We start from the raw sequence: 21,155 nt of genomic DNA on the forward strand, positions 1-21,155 counted from the left end.
TTTGTGCAAACTCTTTGTATATTGTGGATATTAACTAATGCTTTGTCAGATGATGGACACATTTTCAGTTTATCATTTAACTTAGTTGATTGTATTTTTGGCCTCTTATAAGTTATGTTTTTACAACTTGTGAAGATGGATCTTTCTAGGCCCAACAGGAAACTGAGATACGATACAGGAAAAAGGTTAACAAATTTTTTTTTTTTGCGGTACGCGGGCCTCTCACTGTTGTGGCTTCTCTCGTTGCGGAGCACAGGCTCCGGAAGCGCAGGCTCAGCAGCCATGGCTCACGGGCCAAGCCGCTCGGCAGCATGTGGGATCTTCCCGGACCGGGGCATGAACCCGTGTCCCCTGTATTGACAGGCGGACTCTCAACCACTGTGCCACCAGGGAAGCCCTAACAGATTGTAACTACATTAAAACTAATAACATATTAAGGAGTCTGGATGTTACCTTGATGGCAATGGAAAGTCCTTAAAGACTTTTTTTTTTTTTTTTTTTTGCGGTACGCAGGCCTCTCACTGCTGTGGCCCCTCCCATCGCGGAGCGCAGACTCAGCGGCCATGGCTCACAGGCGCAGCCGCTCCACGGCATGTGGGGTCTTCCCGGACCGGGGCACGAATCCGTGTCCCCTGCATCGGCAGGCGGACTCCCAACCACTGCGCCACCAGGGAAGCCCCTTAAAGACTTTTTAACTAGATTTACATGATTAGATTAGCATTGAGATTCTTAGTTTCCTGTCTTTCTCCTGGGACCACCTAGCTCCCAGTTAATTCTTCACATTGGCTAGAACTTTTCCTACTATTTGCTCTTGTGCTGTTGGTCTCCTCCCACTGCCTGCACCTAAGCCTTCTGGTATTTTGGCTGCTGGTGATGCTGTTTGGAGTGGCATGTACTCTGCACAGGGGCAGGACATGGTAAGACATGTTAAACATCTTCCTAGGTGCTATTCACCTAGGAATTTAAACACTTTTGCACCCTTGAGAGATGGAGATCATTATTCCCATTTCTCCATGAAAAAAATGTAATTAAGAGGCTAGAGGCTTCCCTGGTGGCACAGTGGTTAGGAATCCGCCTGCCAATGCATGGGATGTGGGTTCGAGCCCCAGTCCGGAGGATCCCACATGCCGCGGAGTAGCTGGGCCTGTGCGCCACAACTTCTGAGCCCATGTGCTACAACTACTGAGGCCCACGCGCCTGGAGCCCGTGCTCTGCAATGACAGGGGAAGCCACCGCAGTGATAAGCCCATGCACTGCAGTGAAGAGGGCCCCCGCTCACTGCAACTGGAGAAGGCCCACGCACAGTAACAAAAACCAAATGCAGCCGTAAGTAAATAAATAAATAAATTTATTAAAAAAAAAAAAAAAGGCTGGGATTTTCCCATGCCCAGACACCTAGAATGTAACAGAGCAGGAATGTAAATTCTGTGTCTCTTCTTTTCTGCTGCCTTCAAGTACATTTTCATGGCTGACAGATGTCTGGGGTACATGCTCTTTTATTTTGTATTAATTCAACAAGTATTTGTGCCTTTTTTTAAAAAAATAATCTTCCCAACAACTCTTCAATATAGGTGCTGCTGTTCCATTTACAGACAAGAAACTGTGGCAAGAGAAGTGACGGTGACCTGCCAAAAGCCAGAAAGCTAGTAGATTTTGAAGTGAGGATTCAATCTAGGCCTGGCTTGTTTTTCTGGGTTTTTTGGCCACGCGTGCACGGCTTGTGGCATCTTAATTCCCCAACCAGCGACTGAACCCGCGCCCTCGGCAGTGAAACCGCGGAGTCCTAACCACTGGACCGCCAGGGAATTCCCCTGGCTTCAGTTTTAAATTTCTCACTAGGCTAGGCCGCCTCTTCCTAACAGAAGGCGTTTTAAAAATCTAGTTTGAGGACCTAAACCTGTCCCACTTTCAGGGAACACTTCATCAATGAGGTTACCTTTGAGTAGGCCATTTATTGATTACTGGTTGCTGAGCACAACTTGTTATCCTTACAACAATAGCACTAGGGAGGTGCTATGAACAGTCCTAGTTTTACAGATACTGAAGCTGAGCAGCAGAGGGGATAAAGAGCCGACTGGACCCAGGGCCCCAGGCATCATACTGCTCTACCTCCCACTATCAGGCTCGATCCCGACCCCTCGCAACCTCATTTCTGGGTCCTGAAGGTTGCAAGGCTCCCGGGGGTGGACGCATGACTCCTCGTAGGATCTCAGCGCCAGGCGTAGCAGGCCACCGGCATAGCGGTGTAGAGACCGACAGGGAAAGTCTGACCCCGGAATCAGTCGCGGCGCTGGCAAGGCCGCGTCTTCGGTTGCCAGGGCACCGCCCCGGAAGTAGAGCCGGTCCGCGCCGGGTAGCGGTCCGCGTCCTCCTCTGAGCGCCGAGTGGGGTTGGAGGCGGGGCCGGGCAGCGGCGCGGGGCCGCCGTGCTCCGCGTTTCTGGGCGCTCCTCCGCGCTGTGCGCCCACAGGTGAGGCCCCGCCGCCGAGGCCGCCGCCTCCGGGGACCGAGGGTGTGGCCGTGCCGGGTGGGCGAGTGCGCATGCGCGAACGATTGTGGGTCCTGGTCTACGGGGCCGCGAAGGTGCGGTTTAGATGCTGCTCGCTGGACTCGCGTTCCCCGGGAAGCCTGCGCTGACCACTGTGCCCCTCTTCCTCCTCCGAGTTCCTATGACTTAACTTGTGCCGCTCGATCCTTGTAATTGCATTCTTCTTATTATCGGTTATCCCAGAATTTCATTGTTCCTAGGCTTTTTCATTCATTTGCAATCTGTATTGTTCCTATTGGCATCTTGCAGGGCGCGGTGTACCTGTCGCTAGAGCTCTGGACAGGAGACAGGAGATAAGTGTTCCCCGCCCTGCTCACCTCTCTCTGGGGGACTGTTTCCCCATCATTAGAGGGGGTGGGGTGGTGGTAGTCATACACCCCTAGAGTAGCTGTGGCATTACAGGGGATTCATTCTAGACCTAAAAGTATCTGGTCGTTGTAAGCCGTTTGGAGGTTTGTTTGCAAAGCTGTTCTTTGTTCAGGAAATATTTAATGAGCACATTTGGGTGCTGGGTTGTGGCAGTACAAAAAGATTGGCCCTGCCCTGCACTCAGGGAGTTACAGGCACTGGTAAACAGGTACGTGGAGCATGGGGGTGAGGAGACTGTCAGGGTAACACAGCTGCGACCTAATGCTGCACGGCACTGATGTGAAGTCATTTATATTGTTACTTTATTTAAAGATGGCTCTTTTTTGCCTTTTCAAAAAAGACTTAACTAGCTGGAAAAGAATGCAGTGTCCTAGGATCCTGGCCTAGCTGGGACTTTATTTTTTCTTTTTTTGTGGTACACGGGCCTCTCACTGTTGTGGCCTCTCCCGTTGCGTAGCACAGGCTCCGGACGCGCAGGCTCAGCGGCCATGGCTCACGGGCCCAGCCGCTCTGTGGCATGTGGGATCTGCCCAGACCAGGGCACGAACCCGTGTACCCTGCATCGGCAGGCGGACTCTCAACCACTGCGCCACGAGGGAAGCCCAGCTGGGACTTTATTGAAACTGATAGTGATCACAGTGTCTGGGGTAGGGGGATGAGGTTAGAGACTGCTCCCATTTTCCGATGGCTGGACCCAGAAGAGTGAAGTGACTCCCATGAGGGTGAGTCCCCCGCCCTCCACTGTTTCTCCTCAGAGGTTGTTCTAACTTTTGTCTGGGAGTAGTCATAACTCCAGGAGGTAAAAGGCCTCTTGGCAGAGCTCTGTCCTCCTGGGGTTGTAGGCACAGAGATTTCCCAAGATGTTCCCTCGCTCGGCGGAAATCAGCTAAACTCCCGGCCTCCTATTTCTCACCAGGGTAAAGCTGTGGAAGTGTTTATGGGTGATGGTTTCCTGGGTCTCCCCCTTGGGACTTACAGGCCCTGTAGGGCTGGGCTACGCCTACTTCACTGCTTGGCACAAACAGTGCTTGTTTGACTGTGTGTGTGGAGGGAATTCACGTCTTTATTTTTGTTAATTCGTCACGTATTGGTTGAGAGCCTGCTATTGCTAGACACTGTTCTGGGTGCTGAGGATTCAGCAGGAGATAACGTGGCACAGCACTGCTGCTCACAATGTGACGTATCTGTGTCAGACAAACAGTCACCAAGGAGCCAAATACATGAACTAGACCAGGTCTTTTCTTTTTTAAAATAATTAATTAATTAATTAATTTTTGGCTGCGTTGGGTCTTTGTTGCTGTGCACAGGCTTTCTCTAGTTGTGGCGAGCGGGGGCTACTCTTCGTTGAGGTGCGCGGGCTTCTCATCACGGTGGCTTCTCTTGTTGCGGAGCACCGGCTCTAGGCATGCGGGCTTCAGTAGCTGTGGCGCATGGCTCCATAGTTGTGGCTCGCGGGCTCTAGAGCGCAGGCTCAGTAGCTGTGGCGCGCGGGCTTGGTTGCTCCGCGGCATGTGGGATCTTCCTGGACCAGGGATCGAACCCGTGTCCTCTGCATTGGCAGGCGGATTCTTAACCACTGCACCACCAGGGAAGTCCCTTTTTTAAAAAATTAAATTAAATTAAATTATTTATTTATTTTTGGCTGCGCCAGGTCTTCGTTGCATGCAGCACACGGGATCTTTGTTGCAGCATATGGACTTCTTAGTTGTGGCAGGCATGCGGGATCTAGTTCCCTGACCAGGGATCGAACCCGGGCCCCCTGCACTGGGAGCATGGAGTCTTACCCACTGGACCACCAGGGAAGTCTCATAGGCCAGGTCTTTTCAAACTTGCACTTGCATAAGAATTGCCTGAGAGCTTGTTAAGACACAGATTCCTGGGCCCCGCTCCCAAAGAGTCTGGATGTGTGCACCCTTGTGTGTGCACGGGGGGAGCTGGAAGATTTGTATTTCTAACGAGCTCCAGGTGTGATGCGGGTGCTGCCGGTCCGCGGACCATGCTTTGAGCTGGCGCCGACTCAGCAACTGTGTACAACGTGAGCACCACGGAGAAGTAAAGTGACAGCTCTGTAAAGGGGGAGGATTGAGATTGGGAAACCCAGTCTGAGGAGCTGACCTTGGAGAAAGGGCCAGGTGTGGGGGAAGAGCAAAGCCTTAAGACTGGATGCTGCTTGGCGGGTGTGGGGAGCTGACAGAGGCTGGCGCCTGGAGAGGGAAGACAGGTGGGAAGGGCGCTGGGAAACGAGGCCCGAGAGGCATGGGGGTCCCGGGTCCCGCTGGGCCAGCCTTGCAGGCCATGGGTGGGCTGCTAGGTTTATTCTCAGTGCAGTGGGAAGCCGCTGCAGGCTTGTGAGAGGAGTGACGAGACCTGCTTTGTGTCTGAAAAGATTGGGCTGCCGCTGGGTGGGGAACGTGTTGCCGTGGGGTGAGAATGGGGCCAAGGAAGCCAGCTGTGGCCTGGGTTGTGGGGATGCTGGGGAGAGGCACAGACGGATCCGGAATTTTCTGGGGGTGGAGTGGGCATGATTTGCTGCTGGACTGGACTGATGGTTACTTCCTCCCCAGGACTGAGGTTGGATTTTGTTAGGTCGTTAAAGCACTTTGCCGCCGGGGCTGCCGCTGGTTGAACGCGTCTCTTGCCTTCGCTGGATCAGGACTGTCCAGGAGCACCTGGCCCCGGGTGGCTTTCCGTCTCCCGTCACCCGCCTGGCACGGAGTGGCTGTCGGTGCCCAGTGGATGGATGAGAAACTACACTATCGGTGGCCCGGATGCCCAGGGATGTCCCGGCGGAAACCTGTTCTCAAGCTTGTGAAGATCCTGCCCACTTGCCCCAGGAGTGGGACCCACGGTGTTCTGGAAGTAACCAGCCACTGCCTGGTTTTAGGATGGCTTTCCGAGGCTGACATGCGTGAGGCAGTGACAGCCCACTCTGACTTCAAGCTGTGGGCAGCATGAGGACCAGCACGTCACTCTCTGCTTTTCCTGATTAGGTTTTTATCATGCTCAGTTTGAAAGTAGCTGACCCTGTGGCTTAAAATTCTGAGGTGTCAGTTCATATGAACCAGTAGAGAGGTAACGTGTCAAGTTCGTCACATAATACCGCTAATTCCACTTTTTTTTTTCTTTTCTATTTTAGGAGGAAGCCACAGGAAAACAATCTGACATCAGGTATTTATCTATTTACCTGATAAATAGATAAGGCTTAGTATTTCCTAGGGTTGGGAAGGCGTCAGCCCTGGCTTCCGTAATGTGGGGATTGGCCAGCTGGTTCCTTAGTCTGTTCTACAGGTGGTACCTGAGCCCCCTCATTGTGCCTGGCCCTGGCTGGGTACTGGGTGACCTACCCCCTGCCCTGTGGGGTCGATGACGCCTGACAAGGGGGATGCGTGTAATGACGGTTGACACCCCGTGTGGGAGGGAGACTGTGCGGGTTGCCTCGGCAGCAGTCTCTGCTCTGCCTCTTGCTTTCCAAGCCCACATTCCCGTCTGTAAGTGGGGAGAGTACCTGCCTGCCGGCCTCAGGTGAGCCGTAACCATGTACCCAGTAGAGAAGGATCTACACACACACCACCCAGCCCGGGGCCTGATGCATCCTGGTGTTCGGGGAGTGGTAGCTGTTGTTTCAGGGATGACAGAAATACGTACTCACTTACTGTGTGAGGGCGGGGCCTGGCAAGCCCTCCGGGAGGAGGAGCTGGAAAGGAGGCGCGTGCGGAGCTGAAATCGGGGTGGGGGGGGCAGCTTCAGGGTGAAGCTCTTTCTGCCTGATGCACTGGTTTCAAACCCAGTTGACGGTTTGGAGAACCTGCTGTGTGCCAGGTCCACGCCCACCTGACCTTGCAGTAATCCCAGCAGCACCGCCCAGGAGCTGTCACTTTTTTTTTTTTTTTTTTTTAACATTTTTATTGGAGTCTAATTGCTTTACAATGGTGTGGTATTTTCTGCTTTGTAACTGAGTGAGTCAGTTCTTTCCCGTTTATTTCACTGGGGAGGCTGAGGCCCAGGGAGGATTTGCCAGGATCCACAGCGGCGGCTCCAGGGCTCAGACGCGTCTCTAAGCGAGCTGGGTCTCTAAGCCTCGGGTGTGGAGCGAACTGCCCTCCCTCCTTTGGCTCTTCCCAAGGCTGCCTTTTCATCTGCTCTCAGTGGCGGTTTCCACATTGATTTGGTGCACTTCCGAAAAGAGGTTCTTTTAAAGGAGAGGGGGCCTTCCTTCATCTTTTCCTTTTTTAACCGTAAATGACTCTCTTGTCTTCTTGCTCAACATTTTACTGTGCTCTGTTCCCCAAATATATATACGTAAACCTCCTTATGGGTGTACATTTCTTATTCTTCGTTTTTCCCTAGTGTTTAGGATGGCTGTGTCTTGTATTAGTTTCCTAGGTCTGCGGTATCAAAGTGCCCCAAACTGGGTGGCGCAGTGAGGCCAGAAGCCTGAAATCAAGGTGTTGTCAGAGCCGTGCTCTCTCTGAAGATTCTAGGGGAGGGTTCCTTGTGGCTTCCAGTTTCTGGGAGCCCCAGGCATTTCTTGGCTTGTTGCAGCATTACCTCTGATCTCTGCCTCCATCTGCACATGGCTGCCTTCCCTCTGTCTGTCTGTCCGTTCTTGTGTCTTCACAAGGCGTTCCCTGCCTGTGTGTCTGTGTCCAACTTTCCATCTCATAAGAGTACCTGTCATTGGATTAAGGCTGACCCGAATGACCTCATCGTAACTGCAAAGACCATACTTTGACCAAATAAGGTCATGTTTACAGGTACCCGGGTTAGGACTTCAATGTATCTTTTCAGGGACACAGTTCAACCCATATCATTTCCAGGGAAGCAATGAGTCAGGTTCCAAGGACCCAGCCTTGAGGACTTGTCCATCAGTCACTCACACAGCAAGGAGTCATTTTTTGCGTCTCATGTGCTGAAGGGCTGGAGATAATGGGGTCGGGCAAATGGACTGTAGGGTTCGCTTCAGATACTCCCCTTTTAATCTAGAATCAGTGGGTTGAGAGGGAAACGGGTGACTACGAGAGTCCCTCGCCTCACACATTTATGGAAGGAATGTACATAAAGAACTGAAATGCAAGTTGGGAAGTTCTGAGTGCCAGCAAGGATGGCAGGAAGGGTCTGCAGGGGGTCCCGAGGAGGGAAACACTAATTCCAGTGAAGGCGATGAGAATGGCCCCCTGGGGGAAGTGGCCTTTGAACTGTGCCCCGCGTGGAGCTGGATAAAGAGCGGTGGAGAGAGGCGTTAGGATGGAGGGACAGCGTGGGCACAGGATCGCGGGCGAGCACGTGAGCCCGGAGCAGCAGCGGGGGGTGCATTCAGCCAGAGCAAGGGCTGCGTGAAGTGAAGGGGTGGCCTGGCAGCTTGGGAAGGTCAGCGGGAGCCAATAAGTAATTAATTCAGAAGTACTTATCATGACAAGAGAGGAACCCAAGGCATCCTCCGTTGGGCACTTAAACAGAAGACGCCATCCACCGAATGTTCTGGTTAGTTACCATTTGGCTGTATTCATAAACTGTTAGAACACCTCTTGATCTTGTGCTGTGTACATTTCTCTGTGTATTAATGTTTTTTCTCATTTTTAATATTTTGGCTGCATGGCATGTGGGATCTTAGTTCCCCAACCAGGGGTCAAACCTGCGCCCCCTGCCTTGGAAGCGTGGAGTCTTAACCACTGGACTGCCAGGGAAATCCCTAATTTTTTTTTCTTTTTAATTTATTTTTGGCTGCATTGGGTCTTAGTTGTAGCACGTGGGCTCTTCTTTGCGGCGCATGGGCTCTGTAGTTTGCGGCACATGGGTTCTCTAGTTGAGGCGCGCGAGCTCAGTAGTTGCAGTGCACGGGCTTAGTTGCCCTGCGGCATGTGGATCTTAGTTCCCCGACCAGGGATCGAACCTGCATCCTCTGCCTTGGAAGGTGGATTCTTAACCACTGGACCACCAGGGAAGTTCCCCTAACTTTTTTTTCCCCTAATTTTAAAAAAATTTTATTGAAGTATAGTTGATTTACGACGTTGTGTTAAATTCTTCTGTATAGCAGTGTTTCAGTTATATGTGCATATATTCTTTTTCATATTTATTTCCAGTATGGTTTATCACAGGATATTGAATATATTTAGTTCCCTGTGCTATACAGTAGGACCTTGTTGTTTATCCATTCTATATATAGTAGTTTGCATCTGCTAATCCCAAACTCCCAATCCTTCCCTACCCTACCCCGTCTCCCTTGGCAACCACAAGTCTGTTCTCTATGTCTGTGAGTCTGTTTTTGTTTCATAGATATGTTCATTTGTGTCATATTTTAGATTCCACATATAAGTGATATCATATGATATCTGTCTTTCTCTTTCTGACTTACTTTGCTTAGTATAATAATCTCTATGTCCGTCCATGCTGCTTCAAATGGCATTATTTCATTCTTCTTTATGGCTGAGTAATATTCTGTTGTATATACATACCACATCTTCCTTATCCATTTATCTGTTGATAGATATTTAAGTTGTTTCCATGTCTTGGCTATTGTAAATAGTACTGCTATGAACATTGGGGTGCATGTGTCTTTTCAAATTATATTAGTTTTCTCCAGGAGTGGGATTGCAGGATCATATGGCAACTCTGTTTTTAGTTTTTTGAGGAACCGCCATACTGTTTTCCATAGTGGCTGCACCAATTTACATTCCCACCAACAGTGTAGGAGGGTTCCCTTTTCTCCACACCCTCTCCAGCGTTTGTTATTTGTAGACTTTTTGATGATGGCCATTCTGACTGGTGTGAGGTGTTACCTCATTGTAGTTTTGATTTGCATTTCTCTAGTAATTAGCAATGATGAGCATCTTTTCTTGTGCCTGTTGGCCATCTGCATGTCTTCTTTGGGGAAATGTCTATTTAGGTCTTCTGCCCATTTTTTGATTGGGTTTTTTTTTTTTTTGTTATTGACTTGTATGAGCTCTTTGTATATTTTGGAAATTAAGCATTTGTCAGTTGCATCATTTGCAAACATTTTCTCCCAGTCCATAGGTTGTCTTTTCATTTTGTTTGTGGTTTCCTTTGCTGTGCAAAAGCTTATAAGTTTGATTAGGTCCCATCTGTTTATTCTTGCTTTTATTTCTATTGCCTTGGGAGACTGACCTAAGAAAACTGGTACAATTTATGTCAGAGAATGTTTTGCCTATGTTCTCTTCTAGGAGTTTTTTGGTGTCATGTCTCATAGTTAAGTCTTTAAGCCATTTTGAGTTTATTTTTGTGTGTGGTGTGAGGGTGTGTTCTAACTTCAGTGATTTTCATGAGGCTGTCCAGCTTTCTCAACACCACTTGCTGAAGAGACTGTCTTCTGCATTGTATATCCTTGCCTCCTTTGTCAAAGATTAATTGACCGTATGTCTGTGGGTTTATTTCTGGGCTCTCTAATCTTTTTTTTTTAATACATTTATTATTTTTTAATTTTTGGCTGCGTTGGGTCTTCGCTGCTGTGCACGGGCTTTTCTCTAGTTGCGGTGAGCGGGGGCTGCTCTTCGTTGTGGTGCGCAGGCTTCTCACTGCAGTGGCTTCTCTTGTTGCGAAGCACGGGCTCTAGGCACACGGGCTTAAGTAGTGGCTCGCGGGCTTTAGAGCGCAGGCTCAGTAGTTGCGGCGCACGGGCTTAGTTGCTCCGCGGCATGTGGGCTCTTCCCAGATCAGGGCTCAAACCCGCGTCCCCTGCACTGGCAGGCAGATTCTTAATCACTGTGCCACCAGGGAAGTCCCTGGGCTCTCTATTCTATTCCATTGATCCATATGTCTGTTTTTGTGCCAATCATTTGTGTATTTTATTTTAGGTAAGAATCCGAGTCAAAATTTGGTGAAACTGAAGAGAAATTCAATGTTCCCGGTGGCTCCATAAGTACCTATGGTAGGTCGGGGCTGAGATGTTTTCCTTGGTGACCACTTGTCCACACAGCAGGTGGAGGGTGCAGGGGGCCGAGAGGAAACCTACCTTTCTCGGAGGCTCCATTTCCTGCTCAGTAAAGTGAAGGTGAGAATATTTGCCCCATCGGCCCGATTGGGTTTAGGAGTTTACCCTTGGAAGCATTTTCAGACTATTTTATGACTGAAGCGCAGGACACGTATAAAGTACGGCCTTCATCATTGTTCTGTGTTGTTGCTTTTACTTCTGCGTCATCTCCAGGTGGGAGCTGTGGCGGGAGTGAGGTCGCCCAGTGAGACTGGCGCTTGAAGTGCAGGGTGTGGGTTGTGGTGTCGGTGCTACCTGGCTTGGGGGTGATTCTCACTGAAATCCTGTGTCTGCAGTTGGACTCTAGGGGGCAGAGTACGAGCAGGATTGGTCAGGGATGCAGGGCTGTTTAGACTGAAATCAAATACAGGCCGACCTCAGAGATAACTGCAGATTCCAGTCCAGACCACCGCAGTGAAGCGAATTATCGCAAGAAGGCAAGTCACATGAGTTTTTTGGTTTCCCACTGGATTTAAAAGTTATCTTTACACTGTCCTGCAGACGGTATTGGGCGTTGGCAACTTGTCTAAAAGAGGTACTTGCCTTAACTAAATACTTTATTGCTAAAAAATGGTGGCCATCACCTGCGCCTTCAGCGAGCTATAGTAGTAACACCAAAGATTACAGATCACCGTAGCACATATATAATAATGGAAAAGTGTGAAATATCACAAGAATATTGTGACACGGAGACATGAAGTGAGCAAATACTGTTGGAAAAATGGTGCCGACAGACTTGCTCGATGCAAGGTTGCCACAAAACTTCAATTTGTAACAAACGCAGTATGTGCAAATCACCAGTGGTGAAAAAGTAAACTCCCCTCAGCAGTCGGCCTGGACAGTGCAAGAGGGTGTGAGGCGTGCGGGGTTTGCTCCGGTACAGACATGAGTTACCGGCACACGGGGACTCGGCTTCTGTGGTGCTTCTGCCATCATTTCCGTGTGGTGGCTGCTGACCTGCACGTGGGTCATGACGGATCAGTTGGCAGCCTTATGTGGCTGTCATGTGGCACTTAGAGCTTGCAGAGAGCGGTCCATTTATTCCTCACTTTGACCCTGTGGGCGTTGTCATCATCCTGATGAAGGCCAAGTTCACAGAGGGAAGGGCTGGGCTGTGTGGAAAGAGGTTTAGAGTAGGGTCACGCTAGGTTTGGCTCAAGCCACCATCAGTCCCTTTGGTCTGTTCTTACACAGGCTCTTAACCTTTGAGCCTCAGCTTCCTCATCTGAAAACCGGGGATAATGACAATCGTATGAGTTGCTTCCTTACGTGCCAGGCACCGTTCTCGGTGCTTTACATGTGTTCACGCATTTACTTCTCACTCCAACCTATGACATGGATAGATACTGTTGTTATCCCCATTTTACAGAGGGGGAAACAAGTTCGGAGAGGTTAAGTAACTTGCCCAAAGTCACACAGCTAGTGAGTGGTGGAGCTGGGCCTCAAACCCAAGCTCCGGGACCTATGCTTGACCACAGTCCCGCCTCGATGATACTACCCGCCTTGCTGGGCAACACGAGGAGGGAGTGGGCTGATGCTGGGTGGAAGCACCCCGAGCTCCGCCTGGTGGATTCTATCATGAGAGTGTCTTCTCTTTTCCTCTCCCAAGCAACACATACCTGGGTCCCCATCTCTACGTCCCATGCCTTTTCTGCCCGGTTAAGTTGCCCAAATGTGAAGCTATTACAAGTCCATGGAGGAGGTGCCTCGTTTCATAAAAGGCCCTCGAGGCTCATCAGGTCCCCTGGCTTTCAAGCCCAGTTTTTCACAGAAGCCCTTCTTCCTGAAAGCCCTTCACCTTCTGTGAAGAGGTACACAGAAGTGTAACAAATGCAGCCTTCTCTGGTCAGCGCTGGGGTGGGAGCCTGGAATCCTGGGCTGCCCCAGCAGTTTGAAAATGAGAATTCAAAGGAGGAAACAAGTCCAGAAACTTTCTCAAAGTCACATGGAGGTACTGACAGGCCTGTGACCACAGTCACTCATTCTCTCTGAAGTGATCATTTGCTGCATGCCAGGCACGGTGCCAGGCCCTGGGTGCAAAGCAGTGACAAAGAAAGCCAGCTCCTGCCCTCTAGCAAGGACAGAACTGCAGGGTGCCAAGGGGCCGCGTAGCTGGTCTGGAGAGTCAGAGAGGCTTTGTGGAGGAAGTGACATTCACTTATGCTGGCAGACTGGTGGGCGGTAGCTTGGCCAGGCAGAGCAGGGCGGAGTGCTGCAGGCAAAGCATGTGCCAAGGCCCTGAGGTAGAAGAGGAGGTGGGCAGAGAAGTCCAATGTGGCAGGAACAGCGGGTGAGGGAGAAGGTGGCACAAGATGCACCTGGAAAAGCAGGTGAGGGCCAGGGGTCTGCGTATTTTAAGTACAGTGAGAGCCACGTTGCTTGTTCACCGGGATCGATGTGGTCAGACAAACAATATCACCCACAGTTAGGGACTTCCCTGGTGGTCCAGTGGCTAAGACTCCGTGCTCCCAAAGCAGGGGGCCCGGGATTGATCCCTGGTCGGGGAACTAGATCCCACATACATGCCGCAGCTAAAAAGATCCCGCGTGCCACAACTGAGACCCGATGCAGCTAAAATAAATAAACAAAGAGATAAATATTAAAAAAGATCACCCACAGTTAAAGAGAGTGAATTGGTGTAGCGAATCCGGAAGCAGCAGGGAGATAGGCAGAACTTGAGGGGACGGGGGGTGCCCAGACTGGGGTGAGTACTCCCACCCACCCATCAGAAGTCAGCTCCAGGGTCCCTGCTCAGGGCAGCCTTCCCAGCTGTCTCCGCTCTCACAGTGGTGCCTGTCCTCGTGCCTGTCCTTGTGGCTCCAGTCACAGCTGCTATTCGGCGTGTGTTGCCATTATTTCCCACTTAACCAGGATTCTCAGTCTCAGCACAACTGGTCTTTGGGGCTGGATGCTTTGTTGGTGGGGGCTGGCGTGGGGCATACTGTACGTCGGAGGGCGTTGAGCAGGATCCCTGCCTCTGCTTCCAGATGCCAGAAGCATCCCTCACCCCCAGTCCTGGCAAGCGAAGTGCTGCAGGCGTTGCCAGATGTCCCCCGGGGGTGACCTGCCCTGGCTGAGAGCCACTGGGGAGGACTGAGCTGGGGGTGGGGGATGTCTGCTCGCCGCGTGTAGAGGACTCCTTTGGGCGGAGGGACGTGAGTTGTTAAGTTTCATGGCTCCGACAAGGTGATCTCTTCCAGGATTATGGCAGGAAAAGTGAAATGGGTCACTGATATCGAGAAGTCGGTGCTGATAAATAACTTTGAAAAGAGAGGATGGGTCCAAGTGACAGAAAACGAGGACTGGAATTTTTACTGGTAAGTATAAACCAGGGTTTGGTTGTCTTCCAGAGCCCGTTTATCAGCGCAGTCAATCCCATGCCGCACGGACTGTCCTGTGCAGGCACCTCCAAGCCATCGTGCCGCCTCCCCTTACACTTCGCTCATCTGGGCCCTTCGTGCATGCGGGGAGAAGGCCCTGGGTTAGTATACGTGGTGGAGTGTCCCCTGCTCCTGGTTATCAGGAAGTCCCGGGATGTCTCAGCACGGCTGAGTGTGGTTACACGGCAGTGGGAATTTGGGTGAGAAACCAGAGCCCTCCTGCCTCCAGTTCATGCTGGTCACAATGGTGCCCTGTTGCCTGGCACCTCGGGGTGCGCTGGGGAGGTCAGCATCCTGTGGGGTGGTGTGGGGAGGAGATTGGGGGAAGGGCTGTGGGGAGAGCTCGGTGCTTCCTTTCACCTCCCTCCCGTTAGGCCGAGAGGGTGCCGGCTGGACTGACTGAGAAACCGCGGAAATGCATGAGGCTGGAAAAGCAGTGTGTGGGCCCTGAGTCCCGGGTGGTACCACCCAGCCAGGAGCCTGGAGTCTTCCTAGACTCCTCTCCTCGCCTCTCACTTCCTCAGGGTGAGGTCCTGTGTCCTCCTTGGTCCAGGCCTGGTCTGCTCCCTCCCTCGGGGCGGCCTCCACATCCCTGCTGGGTTCCTCAGCCAAACACTTCGCCGACCCTGTGCAGCTCCTGGGTCCAGAGCACTGCAGTGAACCTTTGAGGGGGCAGGGGACCAGTGGGGGCACACGTCGGGGTCGGCAGGGCCTTTGTCACCCTGTACATCCCCCCGCCCCGGACTCACTCTCCCTGCCGCCACCTTGAGAGATGTTACTCGGCTTCTCTCAGCCACTTCTCTTCCCTGCTCCTCCCCTGGTCCCCGCTGGTGCAGCGGGCTGTGCGTTTTCCCCTGTTGACCCACTGCTGAAACTGTCTTTCTTTTCCGTCTGTGTACGTGCTATGCTTTCTATGCTTCCTCAGCCCCCCATTTGGAGACGCAGTGCATCCAGGGGTTACACGTCCAGACCCTGGGGCCAGAGCCACGCATGGCTTCAGCCCTGGCTCTTCCGCTGCCGTCTGTGTGGCTGTTAGCAGAGGACTTGGTCTCTCTCTGCAAATACCGTTTGAGGTTTCAAGGAAGCAGTGAAGCACAGAACTCGGGGCAGTGCCTGGCGCATGGCGCATGGCGGGTGGTGTGGGGAGGCGCTGTCCTTTGTGCACCAGCACACCTGCCCTGGAAGCCGCCTCTGCCTCTCGCGCCCTCCCAGGCTGCTCTATTCTGGTGCCGTGGCAGCAAATGCTGAGTGCTGTGACTTGTGATTTCCCGGCCTGTCCCCTCTTCCAGTGTCACTGTGAACCCCTGGAGAATGAGGACCTGGCCTGGCTTATCTCAGCATCCCCGGAGCCTGGCCGGGCCTGGGCACAGAGTAGGCAGCACCCAGCCTCCAGCTGCAGCGGTGGATGGAGAGGTGACCCTAGCTTTGCTCCTGGCAGCAGTGAAGTCACCTGCCCTGTAAACTGCAACCTGGGAACTCCCTGGCAGTCCAGTGGTTAGGACTCTGCGCGTTCACTGCCAAGGGCCTGGGCTCGATCCCTGGTTGGGAAACTAAGATCCCACAAGCCAGGCAGCATGGCCAATAAACAAACAAACAAACGAACTGCAACCTAATTTCCCTTCAGGAGTGTGGACTGCAGAGAGGAAGGGCGTTGATGGAGTAGTTCAGTGCCTGTGTATGGTTTAGTGTCAAGTTTACGTTCTTTCTTCTCAAAGGTAAAGTGAAATCCTTTATCCAGAGCCCTGTTTCATGGGAGCTCTGAAAAGAAGGCTGAACAGGACAGTATTTTGTACTTGCTGTTTGGTGTCCCACTGCCCAGTGCTGTGGGGCCCAGCAGAACTCAGCGCATTCTTTCGGCTTCTCTGGGCAGCTGGTCACGTGCCAGGGATGGGGGTGGGGGGGTGGGGATTTGAATGCTTGCTTCTTCATGCCGAGAAGCGTTTTGGAGCTTTTCTTAACCAACAAGAGAATGACAGAGAAGAAAAGAGCTAAACAATATGATAAGGTTGGATATTTGAGATATCTTGAGAGCTCACGCTTTAAGCGCTAAGTGTCCTGTTGGGTCTTAAAAATTGGTTAGGGAAGGATATTGGAAACAACTAAACATTAACTGGTTGGGGAAAGGTGAATAGATTAACCAAGTGGATTACGGTACAGCCGTTGAAATAATTGTGATGATTATAAAGCAGTTTGGGAAACTGAATAACAGTAAGTGTGAAGAAAAACATATTACGAAATTGTATTTGTATTCTGATAACAACTATGCAAAAACAGCTTGCATGTGGGCAGGAAGCAGAAGGAGTGTGAAACAGGTAAACACTGGCTCTCCTGGAGGGGGTGTATGGGTTATCTGTTGCCGAACTGATGGTGAGTAACAAACACCACAAACTTAGGGGCCTGAAACAACAACCGCTTTTTGCCGCACATGAGTTTGTGGGTTTGGCTGAGCGGTTCCTTTGGTCTGGCAGAACTTCACTGTTCCTGCCTGGGCTCACTCACACATCTGCTGTCACCTGGTGGGTCATCTGAGGCTTGGCTGGTCTAGGATGCCCTTGGCTAGGACGACAGGGGCTTCTCTCCATAAATCTCTCACATCCCTCCAACCGGCTAGCCTGGGCTTGTGGTGGTGTCGGGGGCCCAAGAGGGAGGTGGTAGCTCTCAAGGCCTTTCGGGGTTAGTCTCAGAAATGGCACACCATCACTTCTGCCCTTCTTTTTGGCCAAAGAAAGGCATTAGGTCAGCCCCAGTTCAAGGGGAAATATATGTTACCTCCTGATGGGAGTTGAGGGGTGGACAATTGGGGCCCTTTTTACAATCAGGCTACACAGTAGGTGAACATTTATTTATAACAAAGCGTCCTTTGTTCCTTGGAGAAATGCCTGATGCTGGGCCTCAGGAAGAATTGTACAAGGTGAGCTCGGAATAGCTTGTCTTAAGGGAAAGCGAGGACGTCGTCGAGGCCTGCTGGATTCAGGTTAATAAAACTCAGGAGACAACTTGCAGAGTTCCTTCTGCCCAAAATAGGGACACCTAGAGCTTCCATAAGAATAATGACAGCAGACTGAAACTCATGAATCATGTTTGAATCTATGAGTTCATAAAAATTCCCCAAAAAGAACTGAAACGGAACAAAGCCCCACATAATTTGTGGCACATTAAAATGGCCACAGAGTTTTTGACACCACTTCCTTCTGCAGATGGGGTCTTCGTTCCCCTCCTCCTGACCTTGGGTGGGCTCTGTGATTGCTTTGGCCAGTGGGATGCAGTCAGTGTGATCCAGTCAGTGTGATACAGGCCTTAAGAAACCCGCAGCTTCCTCCTCCTGTGTGGGAACCCCCTGCGGGAGCCCTGAGCTGCCACATGAGAAGCCTGACCGTCCCGGGACCGTTGTGCTGGAGAAGTGGCAGCTGCACCCACCTTCCAGCCATGCCTGCCAAGGTGCCGGATGTGGAAGAAGCCTTCTCGGGGCCCCCAGACCAGCCGGCTGAATCCCACCCAGCGACCTCAGTGCTGCGTGGGGCAGAGCGCTCTGCTGAGCCCTGCCCAAATTCTTGACCCACAAAACCTCGAGATATCATAAAATGGTGGTTGTCTTAAGTAGCTAACGTTGGGTGATTCGTTTTGCAGTGATAGGTTCCCAGAACACAGCTCATCCCACGTCTGCGGGTGGTAGGGAACCAGCTCACTATTTTGAAAACTGGTAAAGGGAAAGAGTCACACACTTACTCAGTCTTTCCTGTACGAACCATTCATGGGTTACCTAAATTGTTGACGAAGGGAAGTTTCTCCTTGTAGAAATATTCCTGCCGATAAATGAAGGAGGAATGAAAAAGGAGAATTTCACTGTTTTGCAACCCCTCGCGGCATAAGGATCTACGCCTGTACAGGACGGAGGCCGCTGACCACAGGACAATAGGACACTTAAGTGTGGCTGGTCCAGACAGAGATGCATGTGCCGGAGTGTGATGTACGCTCCCGTTTTAGTACAAAGAAACAAATGTAAAATTCCTCATCACAAATTTTTATGTTGGTAATATGTTGAAATGATATTTTGGATATATTAGGTTAAATAAGATACATTAAAATTACTTTCACCTCTTTCATTTAACTTTTTTTTTTTTTTTTTGGCTGCATTGGGTCTTCGTTGCTGCACGTGGGCTTTCTCTAGTTGCGGCGAGCAGGGGCTACTCTTCGTTGCGGTGCTCAGGCTTCTCATTGTGGTGGCTTCTCTTGTTGCGGAGCACAGGCTCTAGGTGCACGGGCTTCAGTAGTTGTGGCGCATGGGCTTAGTTGCTCCACGGCATGTGGGATCTTCCCGGACCAGGGATCGAACCCATGTCCCCTGCTTTGGCAGGCGGATTCCCAACCACTGTGTCACTAAGGAAGTCCCCCTTTAACTTTTGTTTTAATGTGACTACTAGAAAATTCACTATGTGACTCAGCTGTGGGTCACATTTTCTATTGGGCAGTGCAGCTGACTAGTCACTGACATCCCGAAGGGAGAGGCTCTCCGGCTGGATGCCACCCCGGGACGCAGCTCTGCCCCCATCGGCCTGCAGCTCATCAGACCTCTAGGTCTGACTCCCAACTTACAGGAAGTACAGGGCCCTGGGGAGCATGATAAATAAGGAAGCTGTGAGAACCCCTACAGAACAGATACCCGGTGTCTTCAACAAATAAATTACCTAGAAAAAAATTAAGGAGGGGTGGGGGAGAATGTATAGATTTAAAGAGATGTGTGTGAGAGAGAACAACTAATCAGAAGGCCTGGCCCTTATTTGCCAAAGTTGTAAAAAAATATTTATCAGACAACTGGGGAGATTTGAACACTGAGTAATATTTGATGATATTTAGGAATTACTGCTCCTGGGATTTCCCTGGCGGTCCAGCGCTTCCACTGCGGGGGGCGCAGGTTCGATCCCTGGTTTGGGAACTAAGATCCTGCGAGCTGCGTGGTGCAGGGAAAGAAAAAAAAATGGAATTGGCTGCGCTCCTTTTTTTTTTCAGTTGTGATAACAGTATAAAATAGGATATCATATAATATAAAAAGGAGCCCTTAACTGTTAGAGATTCTAACAGGAATAATTTGGATGAAATGATATGGTATCTGGGAAGTGCCTCAAAATAAGCCAGTGCTGTGAGGTACAGGCAAAGCAAGGCTGGCCTCGTGGTGACTGTTGAAGCTGGATTACGGGGTTCTGTTGCACTTTTCTCTATACTTCTTCGTGTGTTTGAGCTTTCCCATAATAAACAGTGTTTTGTTTTGTTTTTAATCCTTTTAATCCTTTTGTTCTAATGATTATGGAATCAAAAGAAACCCTCTGGTTGGTGCTATGGGGAGGGGGCGGGTTGGGGGCAGGGAGTACAGAGAGGACCTTGCTTTGTCTTGTGACTCCAGGACTCCCTTGTGGGTGCCAGCCCTTCTATCCTTCCTGCTTCTCTGGGGGTGGCTAGGGAAGTCAGACAGGTGTGGCAGGGAGACTGGCTTTCTTAGAGGATGAGAAGGAATCTATTTCTCTTTCAACTCTCATTTCACTGGGGGCTTCGCGGTTTAGCTGGCCTGTCAGGGGTCTCTCCAAGAATATCACATGCCAACTCAGGGTCCTTAAATAACCCCTGTTTTTTTGTTGTTTTTAATTTTTTGGGTTTGCCACATGACATGCGGGATCTTAGTTCCTGACCAGGGATGGAACCTGCGCCCCTTGCAGTTGAAGCACGGACTCTTAACCACTGGACCCCCAGGGAAGTCCGTGGGGTTTTGGTTTTAGGGGGTCCCTGTCCTTCCTGACTTCGGGTGTGAGTCAACGAGTTTCCTGACTTCAGAGTCCGACTTTCATTAGTTTGGTATCAAAATCAGTGTTATCATTAACTGATAAACATTTTTTGAGCATCTACTCTGTGCCAGAGAGTACAACCAATCAGGGCAGAGTCAAAACAGCCCCTGCCTCAGATAGTTGAGGTACAGTCAGCGGACACACAGCCTGCCGCTGTGGGCCAGGCACCTGGCTCGGTGCCGGGTTGGGGACAGGTAAAGCTCTGAGGGAGTGTGCTTCCTGGTCAGGAGTCCCCGGGCTTTAATGACACCCGCCTCCACATGGACACATTCTGAGCTTCTGTCCTGCACATCCCTTCTGTGCTTCTCTTTCAGGATGAGTGTGCAAACCATCCGCAACGTTTTTAGTGTCGAGACTGGCTACCGGCTCTCAGATGATCAAATAGTCAACCATTTCCCGAACCACTATGAACTGACGCGGAAGGATCTGATGGTGAAAAACATCAAGAGATACAGGAAAGAGCTGGAGAAGGAAGGGAGTCCTTTGGCAGAGAAGGACGAAAGTGGGAAATACCTCTACCTGGGTTTGTGTCCTTTCCACCGGCCTCACGTTTTAAATAGATAGTGGAGTATTCTCCAGTGGCACAAGACCGCGAGACGGTGACTGTTGGCTTTGAGGGATGACCGTGTTTGTGGGCACCTCTTTCATTCCAGGCATCTCCAGAATTGGGGGAGGGGGCTCAACTTGGAATCCGAGTTTGTGTGAGTGCCTTGGGAATGTGCACAGGAGGTGATGGGCGTGGGGGACACTCCCTGAGTTACAGACTGCCAGGAGGGATCATTACTGTGTCCAGCAATGCCTGGGGAGCGCAGTGCGTCCCTGCCCCGTCTGGTGAGAAAAGCTGGGCTGTTGGGTAATTTCAGAATCCCTTTAGCACACGTGGGGAAAAGTACATAAGTGACCTCTCTGGGCCTCGTTCCCTAATCTGATAAATGGGAATGATAACAATACCTATCTTACAGTTTACTGTGGGGATTAAATGATACAGATTTGTCAAGTACTTAGCACACAGCTAAAAGAGAAAACTCGTTACAGGCAGAC

General features: G+C 50.9%; 1 protein-coding gene across 1 annotated transcript in view; it reads left to right on the forward strand.

The window, feature by feature from the left end:
* The first annotated feature begins 2,339 nt into the window (after window positions 1–2,339).
* TTLL1 (TTL family tubulin polyglutamylase complex subunit L1) overlaps window positions 2,340–21,155 on the forward strand; it is a 36,590-nt gene continuing 17,774 nt past the window's right edge. The window contains exons 1-3 of the mRNA XM_065887477.1: window positions 2,340–2,469; window positions 14,101–14,217; window positions 20,429–20,637. Coding sequence (XP_065743549.1) covers window positions 14,105–14,217; window positions 20,429–20,637 — 322 coding nt within the window. The 5' untranslated portion in view covers window positions 2,340–2,469; window positions 14,101–14,104. The remainder of the gene's footprint in view (window positions 2,470–14,100; window positions 14,218–20,428; window positions 20,638–21,155) is intronic.

The sequence above is a fragment of the Phocoena phocoena genome, chromosome 11, assembly GCF_963924675.1.
Source record: "Phocoena phocoena chromosome 11, mPhoPho1.1, whole genome shotgun sequence".
NCBI classification, from domain to species: Eukaryota; Metazoa; Chordata; class Mammalia; order Artiodactyla; family Phocoenidae; genus Phocoena; species Phocoena phocoena.